General features: G+C 43.8%; 1 protein-coding gene across 3 annotated transcripts in view; it reads right to left on the bottom strand.

Moving 5' to 3' along the window:
• The window catches only part of LOC111868864, a 359,329-nt gene that overhangs the window by 162,283 nt on the left and 178,143 nt on the right, over positions 1–18,903 (bottom strand). For all 3 annotated transcript variants that reach the window (XM_023859902.2, XM_023859903.2, XM_023859904.2), the window contains one exon: positions 18,102–18,292. In XM_023859902.2, the coding sequence (XP_023715670.1) occupies positions 18,102–18,292 (191 nt within the window). The remainder of the gene's footprint in view (positions 1–18,101; positions 18,293–18,903) is intronic.

Raw genomic sequence — 18,903 nt, 5'->3', positions numbered from 1 at the left:
CCGCCACAATGGGAAGCCAGCGACTAACCGCTTGAGCTATGGCGCGGCCAAGGAAAAGTGGCCTTTTTGAAGGTACTATCCCGGTATTTGTCTGGAGGGACTGAGAAAGACCATGAAAATCTCAGCCAGAGTAGTCGGTGTCCAGTCCGAAATTCAAGCTCAGTATCCGCCTGTCTGTCTGTGGCTACCCACCCTAACACCTACCTACTTACATAACTACCTACATACCTACCTACCAACCAATCAACCAACCAACCAACCTTCCTACCCACCTACCTACCAACCAACATATCTACCTACCTACCCATCCACCCACCTACCTATCTACCTGCCTACCCATCTGTCTGTCTGTCGTCTGTCCTATGTATCTATGGCTTTACAGCCCTTGCGGACCTTGGTTGCTTTTTCAGTTTCTTAATCTATACACAGTCGGTAAGACTCCTTGGACAGGGATCAGCCCTTCGCAAGGCCACTACCTACACACAGGACAATACTAGCACAGAATAAACGCACACAGACAACCAGGCCTGGAGTGGGATTCGAACCCAGTGTTCGAGAGGGTGAAGACAGTTCATGCTGCGATCGGCGAGGCGAGTGCCTGCCAGAAGTAAATCGGAAAGGAGCTGCAGCGTGAGACAACTTGCTCGGTGAATTTCACTAATGGCAGTCTAAATTTCAGTAATTTAAATTATTTAAATTAATACTAACCGAATTCTCGATAAAAAGTGTCCAAACGCAAGTCGATTATTCGCATGGAGTAATTTGTAATTTCGTTAGAATGCGTGGATGTTATATCTCATTTCTCATGCCTAATGACAGTCTGGGAGCTGAAGACGACAGTCCATTGTCTCCAAGCACGCGGCGATATTTACTCTCTAATGTTCCTAAATTAGTTTTGAAACGGCTAAATGAAATATAAGTCCCTAACGTAAGACAGGGATCTTACTGATCCATGGGTTAGACCTTCATGAATGCGCTTATATAGCCGAACAGGCGCCACAGAATGTACCAAGCGAAGGATATTTAAGGAGCACCTTCATTATAATATTGAGAAGCAAATATATTTGTGTAAGGTACTGCCGGGGCCGCGCCATAGCTCAAGTGGTTAGTCGCTGGCTTCCCATCGCGGCGGCCCGGGTTCGATCCCGGGGTCTGGTCAAGTGGGATTTGTGGTGGACAAAGTGGCGTTGCGGCAGGTTTTCTCCGAGTACTTCGGTTTCCCCTGCCAATCTTCATTCCACCAATTGCTCCACAATCACCCTCACCTATCATCTGGGGCTGGTACAATAGGCCGGAAGTGACCGCAGTACAAGGGGCATAGTCCCACCCCACTAACAATAAAAAAAAAGGAGTTGCTGCCTGAATTCGTTGTGTTGTCTTCTTAACCCATTAATGCAAAGTGGTAAAGAAGTATACCACCTGCTTTAGAATTGTAGCATCTACAGCGATTGCTAAGCAACAGGCGAATAAGCAACTGTGTTATGCAACCCGCTTCTAGGCGACGGATCGGTAAAAAACATTCCTGCGGCAACGAATACACATGCAACAATAGAGTTACAGTTGGAAACGGTGTTTTCTACTCAGTCCGTGCAAAGTGGTTATAAGGAAGAGAAAAGGGGGCGACCCAGCAGTCAGCATCCCTTGTGGAGGCGGGCTCGCTTCTGAAACGCGGCGTTTCCTTAACGAAGAGATGACACTGGAAAATATCCAATTGTGTGTCAGTTGTAACAGTGAAATCAGTTTGACTGTAACTTCGCCCCTGTTTGTTAGTCATGTTCTTTATAAACTTGTGTTCGTGTAAAGGGCTGTAAATGACATTTTCCGGAAGATATGAACCCTGCATTGTAGGACTGCGGTCGGCAGAGAAACAAAAGCTCTTCTTCCTCCATTAATTATCTGTCGCACCTAATTACTTGAACTGCCTCGTGACAGGTTAATGGAACTGTGTGACCTCTATGTTTCAGCCCCAGAAATCCAATCAGGACAGGTATGTAGCGGACCACTTCCCAAAATTGACTGCAGTTTCAAATAATTATATAAATGCATCCTTACCTCCGCGTAAAATTAAATGAATGGAAAACTGTATTCCAGTTGGGGAACATATATTTACCAGTTTCATTATTTGGCATTTTAAATACCACATAGGCACTGATATTAACTTATTGTTAATAATAAACTGTCCCGCCCACACAGCAAACTGATTTTTTTTATCTACGGTACAGAATCGGTCTGAACGACGTGTAGAGGACAAAAATCTTGACCCTACCGGGACTCGAATTCCGACCCCTTGGCCGTCCAGTCCGTAGTAATTCGCTATACCGACTGAGCTATCCCGTATCATATGTTTTAAGTAGCCTTTGAAATATGCAATTTTTTCCCATAAAAATTATAACAGCTATCGACAAGGAGACAACTGTTGGCAGATCTATCTGCCGGCAGAAATATAACTACTATCTAGAACCAGAACGTGCTGCAATCTACTGGCGCTATGAGTTATCACAATACCACGCAGCACCATAATGATTTCAATACATAGAGATAATGAGTGTTCAGTCTCCGAGAACAGATTTAATAGCTGGAAACGGAGCAACTTGACGTGTGAAATCCGAAGAGAGAGAGAGAGATATCAGCCAATTATGTGGCGAGTGTGAGAGTTCACGGCCCGCATCCTCACTTGCAGTAGTTAAACTTTACTGGCAATGAATCCTGGCTTCTGGGCTCCATAAATCTTCAGCTGATAGTAGCGACCAAGCTGCTAGTTACAGTTTCAAGAGAATAAGTCAGGCTGGGTGACAGTCTCAGAGATTTCCAGGGCTGATCAGAGCAGGAATTAAGAAGCTGCTATACTGAGAGCAACATAGCGAGGCCATAACACTCCTGGAACAAGCTACGCAGGCGGAGTTCCCCTAACCTTCAAATTTTAAGTATATCATTGCTTTTGATGGGAGTTAACGCCTAGTTAACGAATGTTCCTATGAAGAATATTTTCTTCTGTGTCGTAACGGCGTGTTTTGTCGGAAAGATACCTACGTTTCGAAGGAGTACATTCCTTAAATCTTAAATAGTCGAAGAGCAAACCAAGATTTCCGCCTGCTTTTGTTGTTTTCCTGCTTGGTTTACACTTAGATCCTGAAGACAGGGGCGATATTGTCATCCGAAACGTCGGGGTATCTCCAAACTACGAAGCTTTACAACCAAGTAGAAAACATCACAGACCGGATCTCATAGAAAACACCGTTCTCTTGTTGTTTACTGGCCATTACGTAGCAACGGGTCTGCATGCTACAATATCTTGCGACTTATTAACTTACTCTTTCAATATATTTGAGAATGCTCATAATGCCAAACGATAATATCGGAACTAATAGTTTGGGGCCATTTTACGATGATGTCAGTAGCTATGACCGTACATGATGAATATTAATCAAGTACAAACATTGTATTCTACATTTACAAGCAAGCAGGAGACGGTCATTACATATACACAATGTAAGCGGCAACCGTAGTCTAGGGGTAACGTTCCCACCTCATGACTCAAGGTACGCGGGTTCAAACCCGGCGGAGGTCGTGGAATTTTTAAGGGCGGAAAAATTCAGGGAATAAGTCCTACGGGAGGGACTTTAAGCCGTGTGTCCCGTGACGTAGATTTACGGCACGTAAAAGAACCTCATGTCTCTAGGAGACCTCTGAGCTAAATTAGGCAACAATTTCCCGCCCAAGTAGTTTCCAATGTCTCTGGTAGATGGGGGAAGTATCAAGGTACCGAGGACCGACCTCGTTGGCTCAACGGGGCTGATATNTGATAGACTGAATTGGAAATTATCAGGAAAGAAGCAGTCGTAACGAAATCGATATTCTAATTTGCTGGAGGGAAGGAAGAAAACCACGAAAAATATCTATAAGAATAATCGATGTTTTGGCCGAAATTCGAACACAAGCTAGAAGGATAGGGCTGTATCAACTGCTGGTGTTCATCAGAATGAAACAAGAACCATATCCAGTGCACTGAGGAGCAGACGATCAAGTTAACGAGGGCTGCAGGTGTCGAGGTACAGCACATCGAGTCCCCTTATTACGCATGCCACTCACGGAACCAGTAGCTGCACAAGCAGCTGTGGCATCTCATATCTGGAGCAGTAATTTGGGTTTAGCACTCGCCAGCACCTGGAGGTTACAAGTACGCCACGCGGAACAGGAGGAGGGACACTCGCCGCTGTTCCGTCTTTCCGAAAGCCACACTATTTACAGTACTGTAAAGGGTAAAAGGGTGGCCGCGCCATAGCTCAAGCGGCTAGTCGCTGGCTTCCCAACGCGGCGGCCCGGGTTCGATCCCGGGTCTGGCCAAGTGGGATTTGTGGTGGACAAAGTGCCACTGTGGCACTGTGTCCTGCCAATTCTCATCCCACCGACTGCTCCACACTCATCTCTCACCCGGAGCTGGTACAATAGGCCAGAGAGTGGTAGATGTACCAAATGGATTCAGTCTCACCCCACCCCACGAAACTACAAAAAAATAATCTACCAGGTTTTATTATCAGAGTTCGCTCAGTCTCCCAAGAATGCACTTAACGTGTCTCGCACGACAGAAATTATCTCCGTAAACAACATTAACAGTTTATTTTTGAATGTGGACGCAGGAAGATTCCTGGTACTCATTTCTGTTAGAGGCTGCGTCGACTACAGGGCTAGATCAATTAAAAAATTCAACAAACTCATCGGGAATCGGACCCGCGACCTTCCGGCTTGCATCAGAGTGCCTCAACCTACTACGTTACCGCGTGCTCCTTTAATATAATATACTAGCGGATAATGCTTCTATTTTTGTAACGTTTTAGGGCTGTCAGCAGCTAACTGCTAGGGTCGTTTCTCTATTGTAGATTACGTCTGTAATTCGAAATACATGAATATACGAGGTTCGTATTCTCGCCTTTTTGTCCATCCCAGCACAGTCTGTCTCCAGCGTGGACCTCTTTAGAACTTATCCTTGACATGGCCGACAAATCATGCAGCAGATCAGAAGTTAACGAAACGAAACATGAATGAAAGTAGAGTCACTGCTGCACACGGGTTCAGGCGTACGAACCGCGCGCGGCAGCTTACAGACGTCGATGTGTCCATCGCGATAAACTGACATCTGCCCTGACCAGCAGGACCGGACAGTGACGGGTTTCCCACTGCAGGAAGTCAACAACACCGGCCCAGCCTTCAGGTTTGGGAAGTAACTAACAAACTGCCCACATACGTAGCAACATAACTACCTGCTTCCCTAACTACAGACCTTGAACCTCAAGCCAGTAGCCTAGTCATTAGGCCCAATCACATTCCATTACTAGTTACAACTTAAAAGAAATTCCCCTCATTTTAAATCGGAAACGTTCTGAAGTGAATGACTGAAAAATTACATTCTGGGGTGTCTCAGAAGTAAAGCTACTCCCGTAACAGGCCGTGGAAGCCCATTGGGTTGTGAGACGTCGAGGCTCCCACGTCTTCTCTAGACAATCGGCTCACAGGTGGAGGTGAGGCTGTCAGCTTTTATCTCCGGCCATCCTTCACCCCCCAAGGAAGATTCCTGTTACTCATTTCGTTAGAGGCTGAGACGACCCCAAGGCCATAGTGCGGCTGGAACGATTAGGTCAATTGAAAAATCCAATGACGTCATAGGGAATCGAACCCTAGACTCTCCGCCTTGTAGCATAGTGGCTCAACCAAGTACGCTATCCCGTGCCCCCGTGTTAATTGGGCGTCTTAAACAAAACTAAATAAATGGTTAAGTTAAGGTAAAATCTGTGCTTAATGAATTAAGCAGTGTACCGTGAGAGTAGGGGTAAGCTCCACCGCTCTTGGCCTCGGTACTAGACGGAGGCCAGTGGCCAGCTTCATGCTACGGCAGCTTGACACCCCGGTAGCAATTGGGTAGGAAGCTGGGTGTGCCCCAGAGCCGGCCTGGACAATGGGGATTTGGAAAAAAGGATCTTACCTCTGCCGGGAATCGAACCCAGGCGTTTGGTCCGTAGCCTATCGCTAAAAAGACTGCGCTATCGGGGCTCACATAAATTACAACGATTCCGCAATTTATGATTCTGCAGTGTAAGCTGTGTTAACACCGGACACGTCAGTTCCTATGACCACCCGACCCACGTTTGAAACAAGAAAAAGAAAAACAAACTTTACAATTTAGCTACAGAGGCTTCGCGCACAAATAATTACGGGCGATCTCATTAAAAAAAAAATGGGGACACGAGGTATCGAACAATTAAAGAAATGTTATAGACTCATTTCTCAAAAGATACCAATCAACAAACTGGAGTGTCCCTCCAAGTGGTCAGCGTGAATTACGTGCTCCTGGTGACAATGAGAGCTTGGGTCTCGAACTGAATAAATGAAGCAGAGACGATTTTCAGGGGCGGCAAGACGACAAGAAATTCCCAGACTAGCTCTAACCCACACAACTCTCCACCCACTATTTAAAAACCAGTACGACAGAATTCGGGCAAGTGCAAGAAGTAAAGCATTGTCCAAGATACGTCGCTTACTGCGCAGGCGTAAGACTGATTTGCCATGGAAATCTGAATGTACTGTCAGGCGTTAGTGACTAGACACGGGGTTTGAATTGATAATTGAATTTATTGAACTCCCGTAACTCGTAAATACAGGTAAGAATAACAGATTCACAGATCCATATATGATGAACATCGCTGTAACAACATATATATTATTCTGTCTTCCCCTATCGTTCCCTGGTAACGGCTTCCAACAATGTAGATTCCTCAGCTTCCGTACTCTTGTCCTTACCGGCTGGCTACATTCTCAGAACTAATTCATAGCTGCAACTAATTCATAACGCCGATAAAATCAAAGTCAAAGTCACATTGCGACTGACGGTCAGTCAGTAAGTCTTGGTGTCGAACCCAATCCGGGGTTCTTTACCACATATTTATGTCTGTTTGACAGTTACGGTCTTGTTTTCGTGGAGGGCCCTCTTCTGACGAATGGAAGGGTCAATCGTTTGTATACGCTGCTGGCCCTTGCCAGCGAAGTCTTTCTCGGGTCCGAGTCCCTCGGGACTCGCCACCATATTTTACTGTCTCAAATTTGAGATTTAACTTTTCGTCGCCTCCTACGACTCGTAGGGTCACGGTGGAGGTATTCGACCTCGCCTCCACACTGGTACATAACGCAGGCTCGGCTTGTCGATTCGTTACATAAACTTGGCACGGACCTCACAGAAAACACCGCTTCCAACGATTATGTTATTGTAGTGTGTTTATTCGGAACCTAGAGATGATCTGTTTGATGGTGTTTACTGTGCCACTGCCCGGCAACGGATGGCATCTCTTGTTAAACTGTTCGGTCATGTCACAGTACCGTGTTAGCGGCAGCTGGCTCGGAAGGCAATGTTACTTTCTGTACATTTGTACATTGCAGATAAGCCGTAGGCTACGTTCATTTGAGGTTTCGGTTGCTCTAATCATTTACATATAACAACATGGCGTGGCCCGAACAACAGAACCACTCAACTTCCTTTAAAGAGAAGCAGTATAAAGGACCCGAATCAAATTGGTCCTAGATTTTAACAAAGTTTTTCTAAACCGAACTTGAAAATAAAGTAATTATAATAATTTATAAATATTTTAATAAATTCATGCACATCGCTGTAGCTGTTAAAGGGTCAGATTTTATATTCATAGCATTGTAACGATATTGTATGTATGTACTGATACTGACCAATCACAATGCAATAGTAGTTTCTGCCCGTATTGGTATATACACTTCTGAAGATGGTCTCTCAGACCGAAACATGTCAAGGATGAAAGATTAAAAAAGAAAAGAAGTTATCAGTCATACTGGACGGAGCTGATAACCTTCTATAATATTTCTAATGTTGTGTGTGTGCCATTTTCTGTGTTTGTGTACAGGTAGAGGCCTTGCGACGAGGTGATCACCCGCCCAAGGGGTCCTACCGAATGTGTAAGATCGAGAAAAACCGAAGTGAACGGAGAAGTTCATGGAGGTAGGCTTAGGCCCACTGGGGCTGTAGTGCCAAGGGGAAAAAGAAAAATGTGAGGGACCAGGATGAACCAGATCACACTGGGAAGACTTAGTACGTGCTGTGGTGAGCCGCTGAGTGTGTGAATTAGCGATAGGGCTATAGTTACTTGTAGTTATGATCTGTAAGTGTTCAATAAATCCAATTACCAATCCAAACCCCGTCTTTTAGGCCAATCAGTGGCCGCCGTGCCGAGTGGACCCAGTTGGACTCCACCCCCCACTAAGCGAATAAAAAACAATGTCTTTAGTCCCTCTATCACGTGACAATAGGATAGTGAACTAACGCCACCCATCACTATGCCTGAGACTTAGAGGTGCCATTCTATTTCGCATCAGATATAAAGACGGCCTCAGGGTGGACGGACTAGGAAGCAGGGTTCGATTTCTGACAGGGACAACAAATTTTTATCTTCTCCATAACATCCATACATGCTCTGGGATCCACCTAACTTCCAATCTAGTGGCTATCGGGGGATTCTTTCCCTTGGAATAAAGCGGCCACGGGTTTAAGCCGACCACTAAAAAAAACTCCGTGGCCTGTAGTCCGCAAGCGAACTATACCGACCGAGAGACCGCCGCTTGTCGGCGAAGTTTGTGCCAACTTGGTGGATAGAGGGTGTCGCGTGGTCGGCGCAAAGAATCCACACGGCCGTTAATTTCGGCTGAGTGGACACTGTTCCAGATCCACTGCTTCTCAGAAAATCTGGTAGAACCGCGAATCGAACCCGGGACATCTGGATCTGTAGCCAGGAACTCTGACCATTAGACCATAGAGGCGGTCCCACCACCATCTAATATCAAGGTTAAAAACGCGTGAACTATACCTCAGAATAAGTATAGGGACATCTTTGGATTTGTGTACGATACCTCACAGAGCCGTGTCGGGCGAGATATGCCCCATTAAAACATCCGCCACAGACCCTGAAGGAGAAGTAACGGCTGAAACTGGCCGCGCCATAGCTCAAGCGGTTAGTCGCTGGCTTCCCACCGCGGCGGCACGGGTTCGATCCCAAGTCTGGTCAAGTGGGATTTGTGGTGGACAAAGTAGCGCTGAGGCAGGTTTTCTCCGAGTACTTCGGTTTCCCCTGCCAATCTTCATTCCACCAATTGCTCCACAATCACCCTCACCTATCATCTGGGGCTGGTACAATAGGCCAGAAGTGGCCGCAGTACAAGGGACTTAGTCCCACCCCACTAGCAATAAAAATAACGGCTGAAACTCAGATGCTTCAGAGCTGAGTGAAGTCTCAATGAAGAGATCAGTGAGTATCAGACACTGTTACGTTGGCAGCATTTGCCACTTTAAAATGTGAAGTGACGCCGTGTGGTCTGGTAGATACGTATCGATATTTCTGAAGAGCCAGCTACTTCCATCCGCAGTACAATTTATTGTACCAAAAATACTGAGGCAGTGTGTTGGAGCCTGTCTACCAGACTATACGGCTTCAAGTCTCACAAGACCATAGTCTTGCTGCACAATACCGCGGGCATCTCAAGCACGTTATTTTATTTCTGTTACGAAGACGATTTGGTCAGTAGAACTTGATGAAACAATTGACGTTTATCTCAAGAATCACGTAAGGTCCAAAATCCATTCTGTGGGTAAGTGAAAGTTACTTAACGTCAAATCATATGGCGATCACAGTTATTGTCGCATCCTTAAATCACAAATAGCAATTTCTGTAATACTTTTAGTTTAGGTTTCACGTTTCTCGGTTGAAAATATGTCAGAACTTTATATTGACCGCAAACGTAAATTTCAGCAGCTCTAACTTACGCCGTCCAGTTTGGTTTGGCTCAGAATCGCGTGAAAGCCGTTTCCCACTTGTGCTACGAACACGGTGCTGGCCATACCTGGACAACCCCTCGCCCTGCTTATAAATAATGTAAGCGAATCGCACGAACGCACGGTCAAAAGGAACGGGAGAAGAGAGAGGTTCAGCACGAGGCAAGTTTGTCGACATTCCCGTGATCCATCATTCTGTCACACGAAGTTCAATGCAGCGCAGTGCAGTACAGCAGTGCCGGGATGAGTATGAAGCGTAGAGGAAGAACGTAGTAGTTGCATAATGGTCTCTTTATTGTGAAGAAATCATTAGTGGTATATTTACATTGTAATAACGGTTTTTATTTAAAGTCGAGAGAAATTGTGTTTCAGAGGCCAGAACACGAGAAATAAGGTTACTTTGGAGTGACGTGGTAAGAAACAGAGGTGATGAATGAACTGAATAATGAGAGGGATGTACGTAAAGGGGGTTAATGTAACGTACAATGGATAAAGAGCAGAGGATTATAAAATAAGAGAGCCTGACATTACGTGGGAGAGTGTTCTTGTTTAACAAAGATGGCGTAATAAAAGGCGCTGAAGATATGAAATTCAATCGTTAATCTCTCCACCAAGAACGGTAGCCACAGACGCTAAAGTGATGTGTAAGAATTGCCGCAGACTTTTTGAATGTGATTCAATTCTTTACTCGCGTCAGTAAAAATAAATTTCTTATGTCGAGTATTATTTAGTTCTGAAAGCTTCCGCAGATATATATTGTTACATTAACAAGAAAAGTAATCATTTACTGGGGTAAGAACAGACTTTTCTGTCTCAGTTCGCATAAAATATTTCGTCTATTATAGTTGTAATTGCATATATGACATAAACACCGTCCCAAGTGCAACAATTTATTGTAGTTCTTTTGTCTTGCCCTCTTCTACACTACATGTTTCGGCCGCAAACGGCCATCATCAGGTGTATGCACTTACGTAGCTGTTACACTGCATCTAGTTTAAAATTTAAAACCACGAGTCTTCCCAATTGTTCTTTTCGTCGTTACTAACCGGTTTCGGTTTATTGGAATCTACTTCGCTGATATCTGTCTGATTTGTGCATTATCTTTNGTCCTTTGTTGTTTGTGTAGATTTGTGTGTTGTGTTTTGTTTGAGTGTGGTGAGTTATTTTGTGTGATGTGTGTATTTGTGTTGTGTCTTATTGTAGTATCACTGCCGCCGGGCAAAACCCCATTTTCAGTTTAAATAAATAAATAAATAATAATAATAATAATAATAATCTCTTGCAGATATTAAAAATATATGGAGCTACAACTCCACTCCAACATCCATCATCATAGTGTATTGATTAATGATGGGACAACTCTACTTATATACAGTTTCTCATACTACATGCTATATGCAAAAAGAAAATCGAAAAATACAGGTTTCCAAGATTTTCAAATGCTTCTCACTTGTCTGATTATAATTCCATTGTGTTTCCCGAGTAGGAAGCCATTTAAATAATTTCAGAGTATGATAGAAAGAGTTTTATTTAATAAAGATAAATTTTAAGCGAAAAATACACGGTCAACAGCAACTGAACAGATCTCCAGCCATGGGCCATTTGTGAACAAAAACGCAGAAGAGAACCTATCATTTGAAACCCTGAATACCAATAGGTAAATTGCATGGCTACTGGAGGAATAAAAACCCCATATTAAGGAAGATGTAGGACTATTTCACGCACAAAGCTCTTTTATGAGAATGATTATATTTAAAAAATGGAAAACATATGCAGAGACAAGACGGCTGTAGCAAATTCTTAATGAATGTTCGTCTATGGTTGTCATGGATAGATCACCGCCCTAATTACTGGTCTGTAACAACCGTCAAAGTGTTCCAAGCCTCGGAAGCGGAAAGCTGTTATCATGGTCTACTTTCCAATACAAATAACAGAGAGATGCAATTACACGCATTCGTTTCAAGGTGAGCATTTCCCGCCATCTCAGAGCCTACCTCTGGAATAATAAGATCTAAAAGTATGTGACGAGGCTGCGTTAGTACAAATATTATGTTTCCGGACATTATCCATCGTTCTGATTATATTTCAAAACACAACGTTTCAGAGGCTGGATTCTATCTCCGTCTTCAGGTAAAACCTACTTAGTCGGACCAAATCGATGGAGCTAGTCCCTATCTCCGGACACCTGAACCATCACAAGATAAGGTAGGGAAAAGGCACTTAAGATTGCGCAGTGGCATTTTCTTATAGTTGGCAGCACTGCTCACTGGCGCCATTCTGTCAAGAGACGAAGCTCGTGAGGTACTCTTCAATGGTGTTAAGAATTTTCCTGAACGTGGTTTAATAAAGATTTATCAGGTAAGAATAACAATTCATTAATCTTGATATAAATCTGAATATTAAGAAGGCAAGCTTTCTTGCACATCTTAATAATATTTTCTTGGATATAAATATTCCTGTTGCAAGGTGAACACACAACCTAAGATGTGAACTACTCGCTGTTGGCCTGCGTGAAGGCGCCTCCCAGCTATTGGCTAAAAGGTGGAACTACGTAGACGTCTGTAAGACTGAACGCCCATTGCAGTACTGAAGCTGTTCTCTTCTGTAGGGAACATCGTATAACTCTTCTGTCTTTACCACCGCATGCAAGCCACAAGCTTCAGCCTTCAGATGTTGGCTTTTTCGGGCCTCTGAAGGAAGCCTACGCCCAAGAGGCTGACAGGTGGCTAGTGAACCATCCTGACACTGCAATTGCTCAGACCAACTTTGCCAGAATCTTCAGATCAGCCTACGAGAGAGAGGCAAACATGAAAATAGCAGTACGTCCATTCGAGACAACGGGAATTCATCTGATTAAAAAGAATTCTTAGGGGCCGCTCCATAGCTCAAGCGGTTAGTCGCTGGCTTCCCACCGCGGCGGCCCGGGTTCGATCCCGGCTCTGGTCAAGTGAGTTTTGTGGTGGACAAAGTGGCGCTGGGACAGGTTTTCTTCGAGTACTTCGGTTTCCCCTGCCAATCTTCATTCCACCAATTGCTCCACAATCACACTCACCTATCATCTGGGGCTGGTACAATAGGCCAGAAGTGGCCGCAGTACAAGAGACTTAGTCCCACCGCACTAGCAATAAAAAAAACGCGTATTCTTAAAGGACATGTTGCGCATTCTTAGAGGACACTACCTGTAAGATTGCGCATTTGCCATTCGTCAAAAAATGTTCTTTTAAAGACAAAATATTTAATTTATGTAACTCCTTTGGTGTGTTTTGTATTCTTGAAGATCGGGAGTTTTGTATAATAAATACAATTTTTCTTGGATCACAAAAATGATGTGTTTATGGGCATAAATATATTAAGTGCCGTTCCCTTATATAAACCGAAAACATGACAAACCATCTGCGAGAGCAAAGACGAAACATTAAACTGTTAATTCTCTGGTGCAAGGCCTCACATGTGTCGAGTTTTGAACGTTTGGTCTTAGCTCTCGCTGACGGTTTGTGTTGTGAGATAATCAGCTCACAGATGGCAGTGAGGTTGTCAGCCTTACGCGCAGGCCTCCCTTTACAGCCCAGGAAGATTCCTGGTACTCGTTTCTGTTAGAAACTGAGTCGAATCCAGGGCGATATTGCGGCTGGAAGGATTGGGGCAATTGAAAAATCCAGTGACCTCATCGGGAATCGAACCCCCAACCTTCCGGCATGTAGCATAGGGCCTCATCCGCGTGCCACACTAGACAAGTGTCTCCTTTACCAACCGAAGTACCCACATTCTTTGAGGCAATACGGAGTTGAGACTTGGAAAGAATATAATTGCAGTTACCTAATTACTATTCCGTCTCCCTAATGGGGCAATTATCATAAACGTCTAACATGGACGACAAAAAACATAGTGTCACTCAAGATACAAGCTGCAAGCTGTAACAGCCAACCGATCACGTGTGAGCACTTCCTCGTCTTATTCCTGTAAAGGAATAATACAAAAAACTTACGGTGGGGAAATAACTGACATTAGAACAGGAGGTACAAACGAACAGTCGTCTCATTTCACATATCATTAAAATGAACAAGTATGGACGAGGGTGATATTAACAAAATGGAACAGGACTTATTAGCTCGCATTTAGAACTTACTGTCACGTGTATTGGTGACTAAAAACGCGGCTTTTGATTGGCGAGTCGATTTACTTGCATATTCACTAGTCATAACTACAAACAATTATAACACTTTTAAGATTACTCTAATTATAACACATAAATAAAATCTCTGTGGTCTAGTGGTCAGAGTTCCTGGCTAGAGATCCAGACGTCCGGGTTCGATTCCCGGCGCTACCAGATTTTCTGAGAAGTAGTGGGTCTGGAACGGAGTCCACTCAGCCTCGTGAGGATAACTGAGGAGCTATTTGAAGGAAATAGCGGCTCCGGTCTAGAAAACCGAGGTTAACGGCCGTGGGGATTCGATGCGCTGACCACACGACACCCTCTATCCGCTAAAATTGACACTATCTTCGTCGACAAGCGGCGGTTGCTCGTTAGTGTAGTTCACTTGAGGACTAAAACAACGAAGTTTTTTTTTATATTTGCTTACACTAGTCGTTTGATAGGTAACATATCTCAGCAATAGCTATACCTCTGGAAAGGTTTTCCCTATCCGTTTCCTGGCAACGGAGTTTAACACAGGAACTATAAAGGTCACATTCCAGATATCACTGACACACAACACCCAAGGTCTCCACAGGCCGACTACGGTCTTCCCGTGGCTATGTCTTGCCATGAACTGAACTTGCTTCTGAATTCACTTCTGTCATAAACACTATGCACAGACCCCACGGAAAATACCGTTCTATTGTTGATGACGTCACCGCATTGCATAGCAAGGTCCGATAAGCGGAAATGTGTTTACCGAGCCATTGCTTAGAAACGGATTACATAAACCCGCTGTTCTACTGTTGCTTCGCGCAGACCACATAGAAAACAGATTCCCCTATATTGTTGCATGTTGGAAAGTGTTTACCGAGTCGTTGCCTAGCAATGCTTCGATCAAAATCTGTCACAGTATTTTGTGCTGAGGCATATTAGGCATATGTCAACGATGCAAACTTAATTTTACAGCTTCTATCGTCAATTCACATTTCTAGCGTACCTTCCACTGTCAGCTTCTGCTCCTATTCATAACTAATTTTATCACTAATGACTGGTAACATATACTATAACGAAGTACGTGACGGCAAAATAGTGAGAGCCTCTTTATTTGTTAATCAGCTCATGACATTTCTAATATAAAATATTAAATATAAGGCATAACAATAAATATGCAATATTTCACATATATTTATACCCTCATATGGTTTGTTTTACAGTCACCGAATGAACTAGCTTAACCTTTTTAAAGGGCACTGATTACTATATGTACAACCTATTTAACACGCTAAAACTCTGCATTCTGCCCACAGAGTGTATCTGTGTGTTCCGTATGGCTCTCACAGTAAACAGCGGCTGTTTCCCTACAGCATTAACCGATTGGTTTTTGTAGCGGAGACGTAATATGTTTCCTGTGAGGTACGAAACAATTTCTATATATATCTTAGAAGAAATTCAGTCCTCAAAGGGTAAAAATGAGGAACTCCAATGCGATACGATGCTCCAACTGGCTTCTAAACGCATTACCTAGACAGAAGATATGATGCACACACTTTTAATTTAAATTAATCTCCAAAAATTGTGTCCGCTATTTGAACTTTTTGTGATATTAATGAGCGTGTTGCGTGCGGCAAGGAACAGATCCAGGTCACATTACAGCGTATCTCTGTTCATAATTCAAATTAAATATTACTGTGCTTGTATCCAGTCCGTCATATAAACTTAAAAAGATGGAAAAGATAGTCTGACCAATAGGGAACTCATAGCTTGTACGTAAATGGACAGAGATTATTACGGGAACAATCAGCCCGATGGTTAATTATTCTGCTGTACATGCCGCTAGCTGAACCATTTTGAGCAGGGTTGGATTCCCAGCAAGGGTACAAATTTTTCTGTTTCCACGGCGTCGAAACAGGCACTGGAGGCCACAGAGTTTCCTACCAAGCGGGTACCATGTGTTCTCTCCCCGACAGTAAAGAAAGGTGAAGGTAAAGCTATCCTTGCGACATGCCGTGTAGGCCCATAGCGCTGTGAGACGTCGAGGTTCCCACATTTTCTAGACAACTGGCTCACAGATGACTGTGAGGTTGTCAGCCTTACGCGTTGGCCGCACTTTACCCCAGGAAGATTCCTGGTACTCATTTCTATTATAGGAGACGCCCCAGGGCCATAATGCGGCTGGAAGGATTAAGTCATTTGAAAAATCCAACGACCTTACCGGGAGTCGAACCCGCGTCTTTCCGTCTTGTAGCACAGTGCCTCAACCAAATACGTTACCGCGTACCCCCAGGAATATAGAGGCTGTGTTGTAAAGCTCACCATTCACCTACAGTTAAAGTTGATGCTCAGAATGCGTGGAGCTATAACTTCACTCTCCCATACGTCTTCCTCGTTGCGTCATCAGGATTGAGAGGAAGCGTTATGCTATATACCACTATGAAACGGTGAAGGGAAGGCAGCTGACACTGCTCAGGGTGTACCACATAAACAGGCAACGATACAGGTTTATATGGGCCCTTGGTTCGGCTCGTAAACCGAACGCCATCTCGCTCATTCGAAATCCCTTCCGAACAAAAACGAACACGTGCGAACGGAAACGGAGAAAGAAGATGGCAATATCCTGTGCTCCGCTCTGCATCTTATACGAGGTATACATATATAAGATTTTCCTGTATATTTTGTTAATAATTTTGTGATTTGTGCCCCAGTAAAGGAGGAAATTAGGAGGCGATTGAACTCGGGCAATGCTTACTACTATTCAGTCGAGAAACTTTTGTCTTCTCGTCTGCTGTCCAAAAACATAAAAATTAGAATATATAAAACTATAATTTTGCTTGTGGTTCTGTATGGATGTGAAACTTGGTCTCTGACATTAAGGAAGGAACATAGACTGAGGGTGTTTGAAAACAGGGTGCTGAGGAGAATATTTGGACCAAAGAGGGATGAAGTGACAGGAGGTTGTAGCAAACTGCATAATGAGGAGCTTCATAACTTGTACTCTTCTCCAAGTATAATTAGAATGATCAAGATAAGGAGGATGAGGTGGGAAGGTCATGTAGCACGAATGGAGGAGAAAAGGACTGCATATAGGATATTGGTGGGAAAGCCAGAAGGAAAGATACCACTGGGAAGACCAAGGCGTAGGTGGGTGGACAATATTAAAATGTATCTTAGAGAGATAGTTTGGGATGGTATAGTTTGGATTGTCTGGCTTAGGATAGGGACCAGTGGAGGGCTCTTGTGAACAAGGTAATGAACCTTCGGGTCCATAAAATGCTGGGAAATTCTTGAGTAGCTGTAGAATTGGTGGCTCCTCAAGAAAGGCTCAGCTGCATAAGTAAGTAAGTGATACCCTAGTAGTCATGTCTCATAAGTTGAAGAGTTCTGTTCTACTGGTGTTTTGTAGCATGCAAGTGTCACTAATGACTTTAAAATTTTCTAATACATCTCCCTTGCCTTTAAGTTACGTTTCAGGCCATAAAATTAGTGAATCCCCCCTCTGTCATTTATTGGTCCTTAAGGAAAGTAACCTCAATTTATAACATTGTGTCTATGGATAATGGCGGTTCGCTTTACGTACCCTCTCCAGAAAAGTAACAATTCATAAGAACAGCGTCTGTCTGTATATGAAATACTAAATGTTGAATAACAGCTTCCATTCCTTATAAAACTGTAATATTAACCTTACAGAAATATGATTCATAACAATTTTTATCTCGGGTAATTCTGAGTATTTCGGTCACAAAATGAGCTCCCATTTTCAGATATAAGATAAAATATGCAACGATATAGGCCTAACAGAACAATTCGAAAAATTCATTTTGTTGCAATACATGAATGTTGCCAAAACTCTAATACAGGTTTGTGTTAACAATTCATAACACAAAACACTTCATCTCTGTTGTGGTTTCTGAATTGGTAGTCCAGCGAATTCCTGTTGCGAGCTAACAAGTGGGCAGAAGATTCGGCCGCACCTCCCAGTGAAGTCGGGCCGACCCCTCTTCAGGATAGCATTTCCAAAAACCTCAGCATATACGAGTACTTGCCACATTATCTTTCATTTTCCTTAGTCTTCAGATCTTCCCAAGCAACTGCCCCACTCCATTTTCATCATAACAGAAACACGTAACGTACCTTGAAAGTAACTTTTGGTCCGGAGGTAGCTGACGGACAGCCGCAGGATCGAGAGGCGATCGAGCTTGGAGAGGATATTCTGCTCGAATGGTAAGAGGCTGGCCAAAGTGTCCAGTTCAGCGTTCAGCCGCTCCCGGTGTCGCTTACTTGGATTGCTCTTCGTGACGCCGTCCTTCGGGGGCGGCTTCAAGCTGCAACACAGGACCGCAAGAACTGAGCACCTGAGCTACAACTGAAACTGGCATTTCTTAGCAGCGGCCTCTTAAATTCCAGGAAATTATAAAGTTAAAATTGTCTCCGTGCTTAACTAGTTAAGCACTATGACATGAAGGCGTATGGGGGAGTTGTTGTATAGATCTATGTTTTCTTGACTTCGGCACTAGTTGGGGGTGAGTGCTCAGCTTCACGCCCCGGACGCTTTACCCCCGGTCCCCACTAGATAGCAGGCTATGTGGACCCCAGAGCCGGTCTGGACGACGAAAAGAAGTGAAAATTCTTACCCCTACCGGGACTCAAACTCCGACCTCTCTATTGTCCAGCCCGTAGCTAGACTCTATACCGACTGCACTAGCCCGGCTCTAAAAAAATTATGAACAATCTGTATTTAGAAACTGTAACTCATACAGTAGTCGTCTGTATAAGAATTAGAATGATCGTCTCAAGGCGGATGAGGTGAACAAGGTATGTAGCACGCATGGAGAGAAAAGGAAAGCATGTAAGTTTTCGGTGGGAAAGTCATAAGGAAGAGGCCACTAGGGGGACTTACACGTAGGCGAATGATAATTTTAAAATGAATCTTAGA

The sequence above is a fragment of the Cryptotermes secundus genome, unplaced genomic scaffold (assembly GCF_002891405.2).
Source record: "Cryptotermes secundus unplaced genomic scaffold, Csec_1.0 scaffold523, whole genome shotgun sequence".
Classification (NCBI taxonomy): Eukaryota; Metazoa; Arthropoda; class Insecta; order Blattodea; family Kalotermitidae; genus Cryptotermes; species Cryptotermes secundus.
The sequence above is the reverse complement of the archived record's forward strand: the minus strand, read 5'-3'. Positions and strand labels throughout refer to the sequence as shown.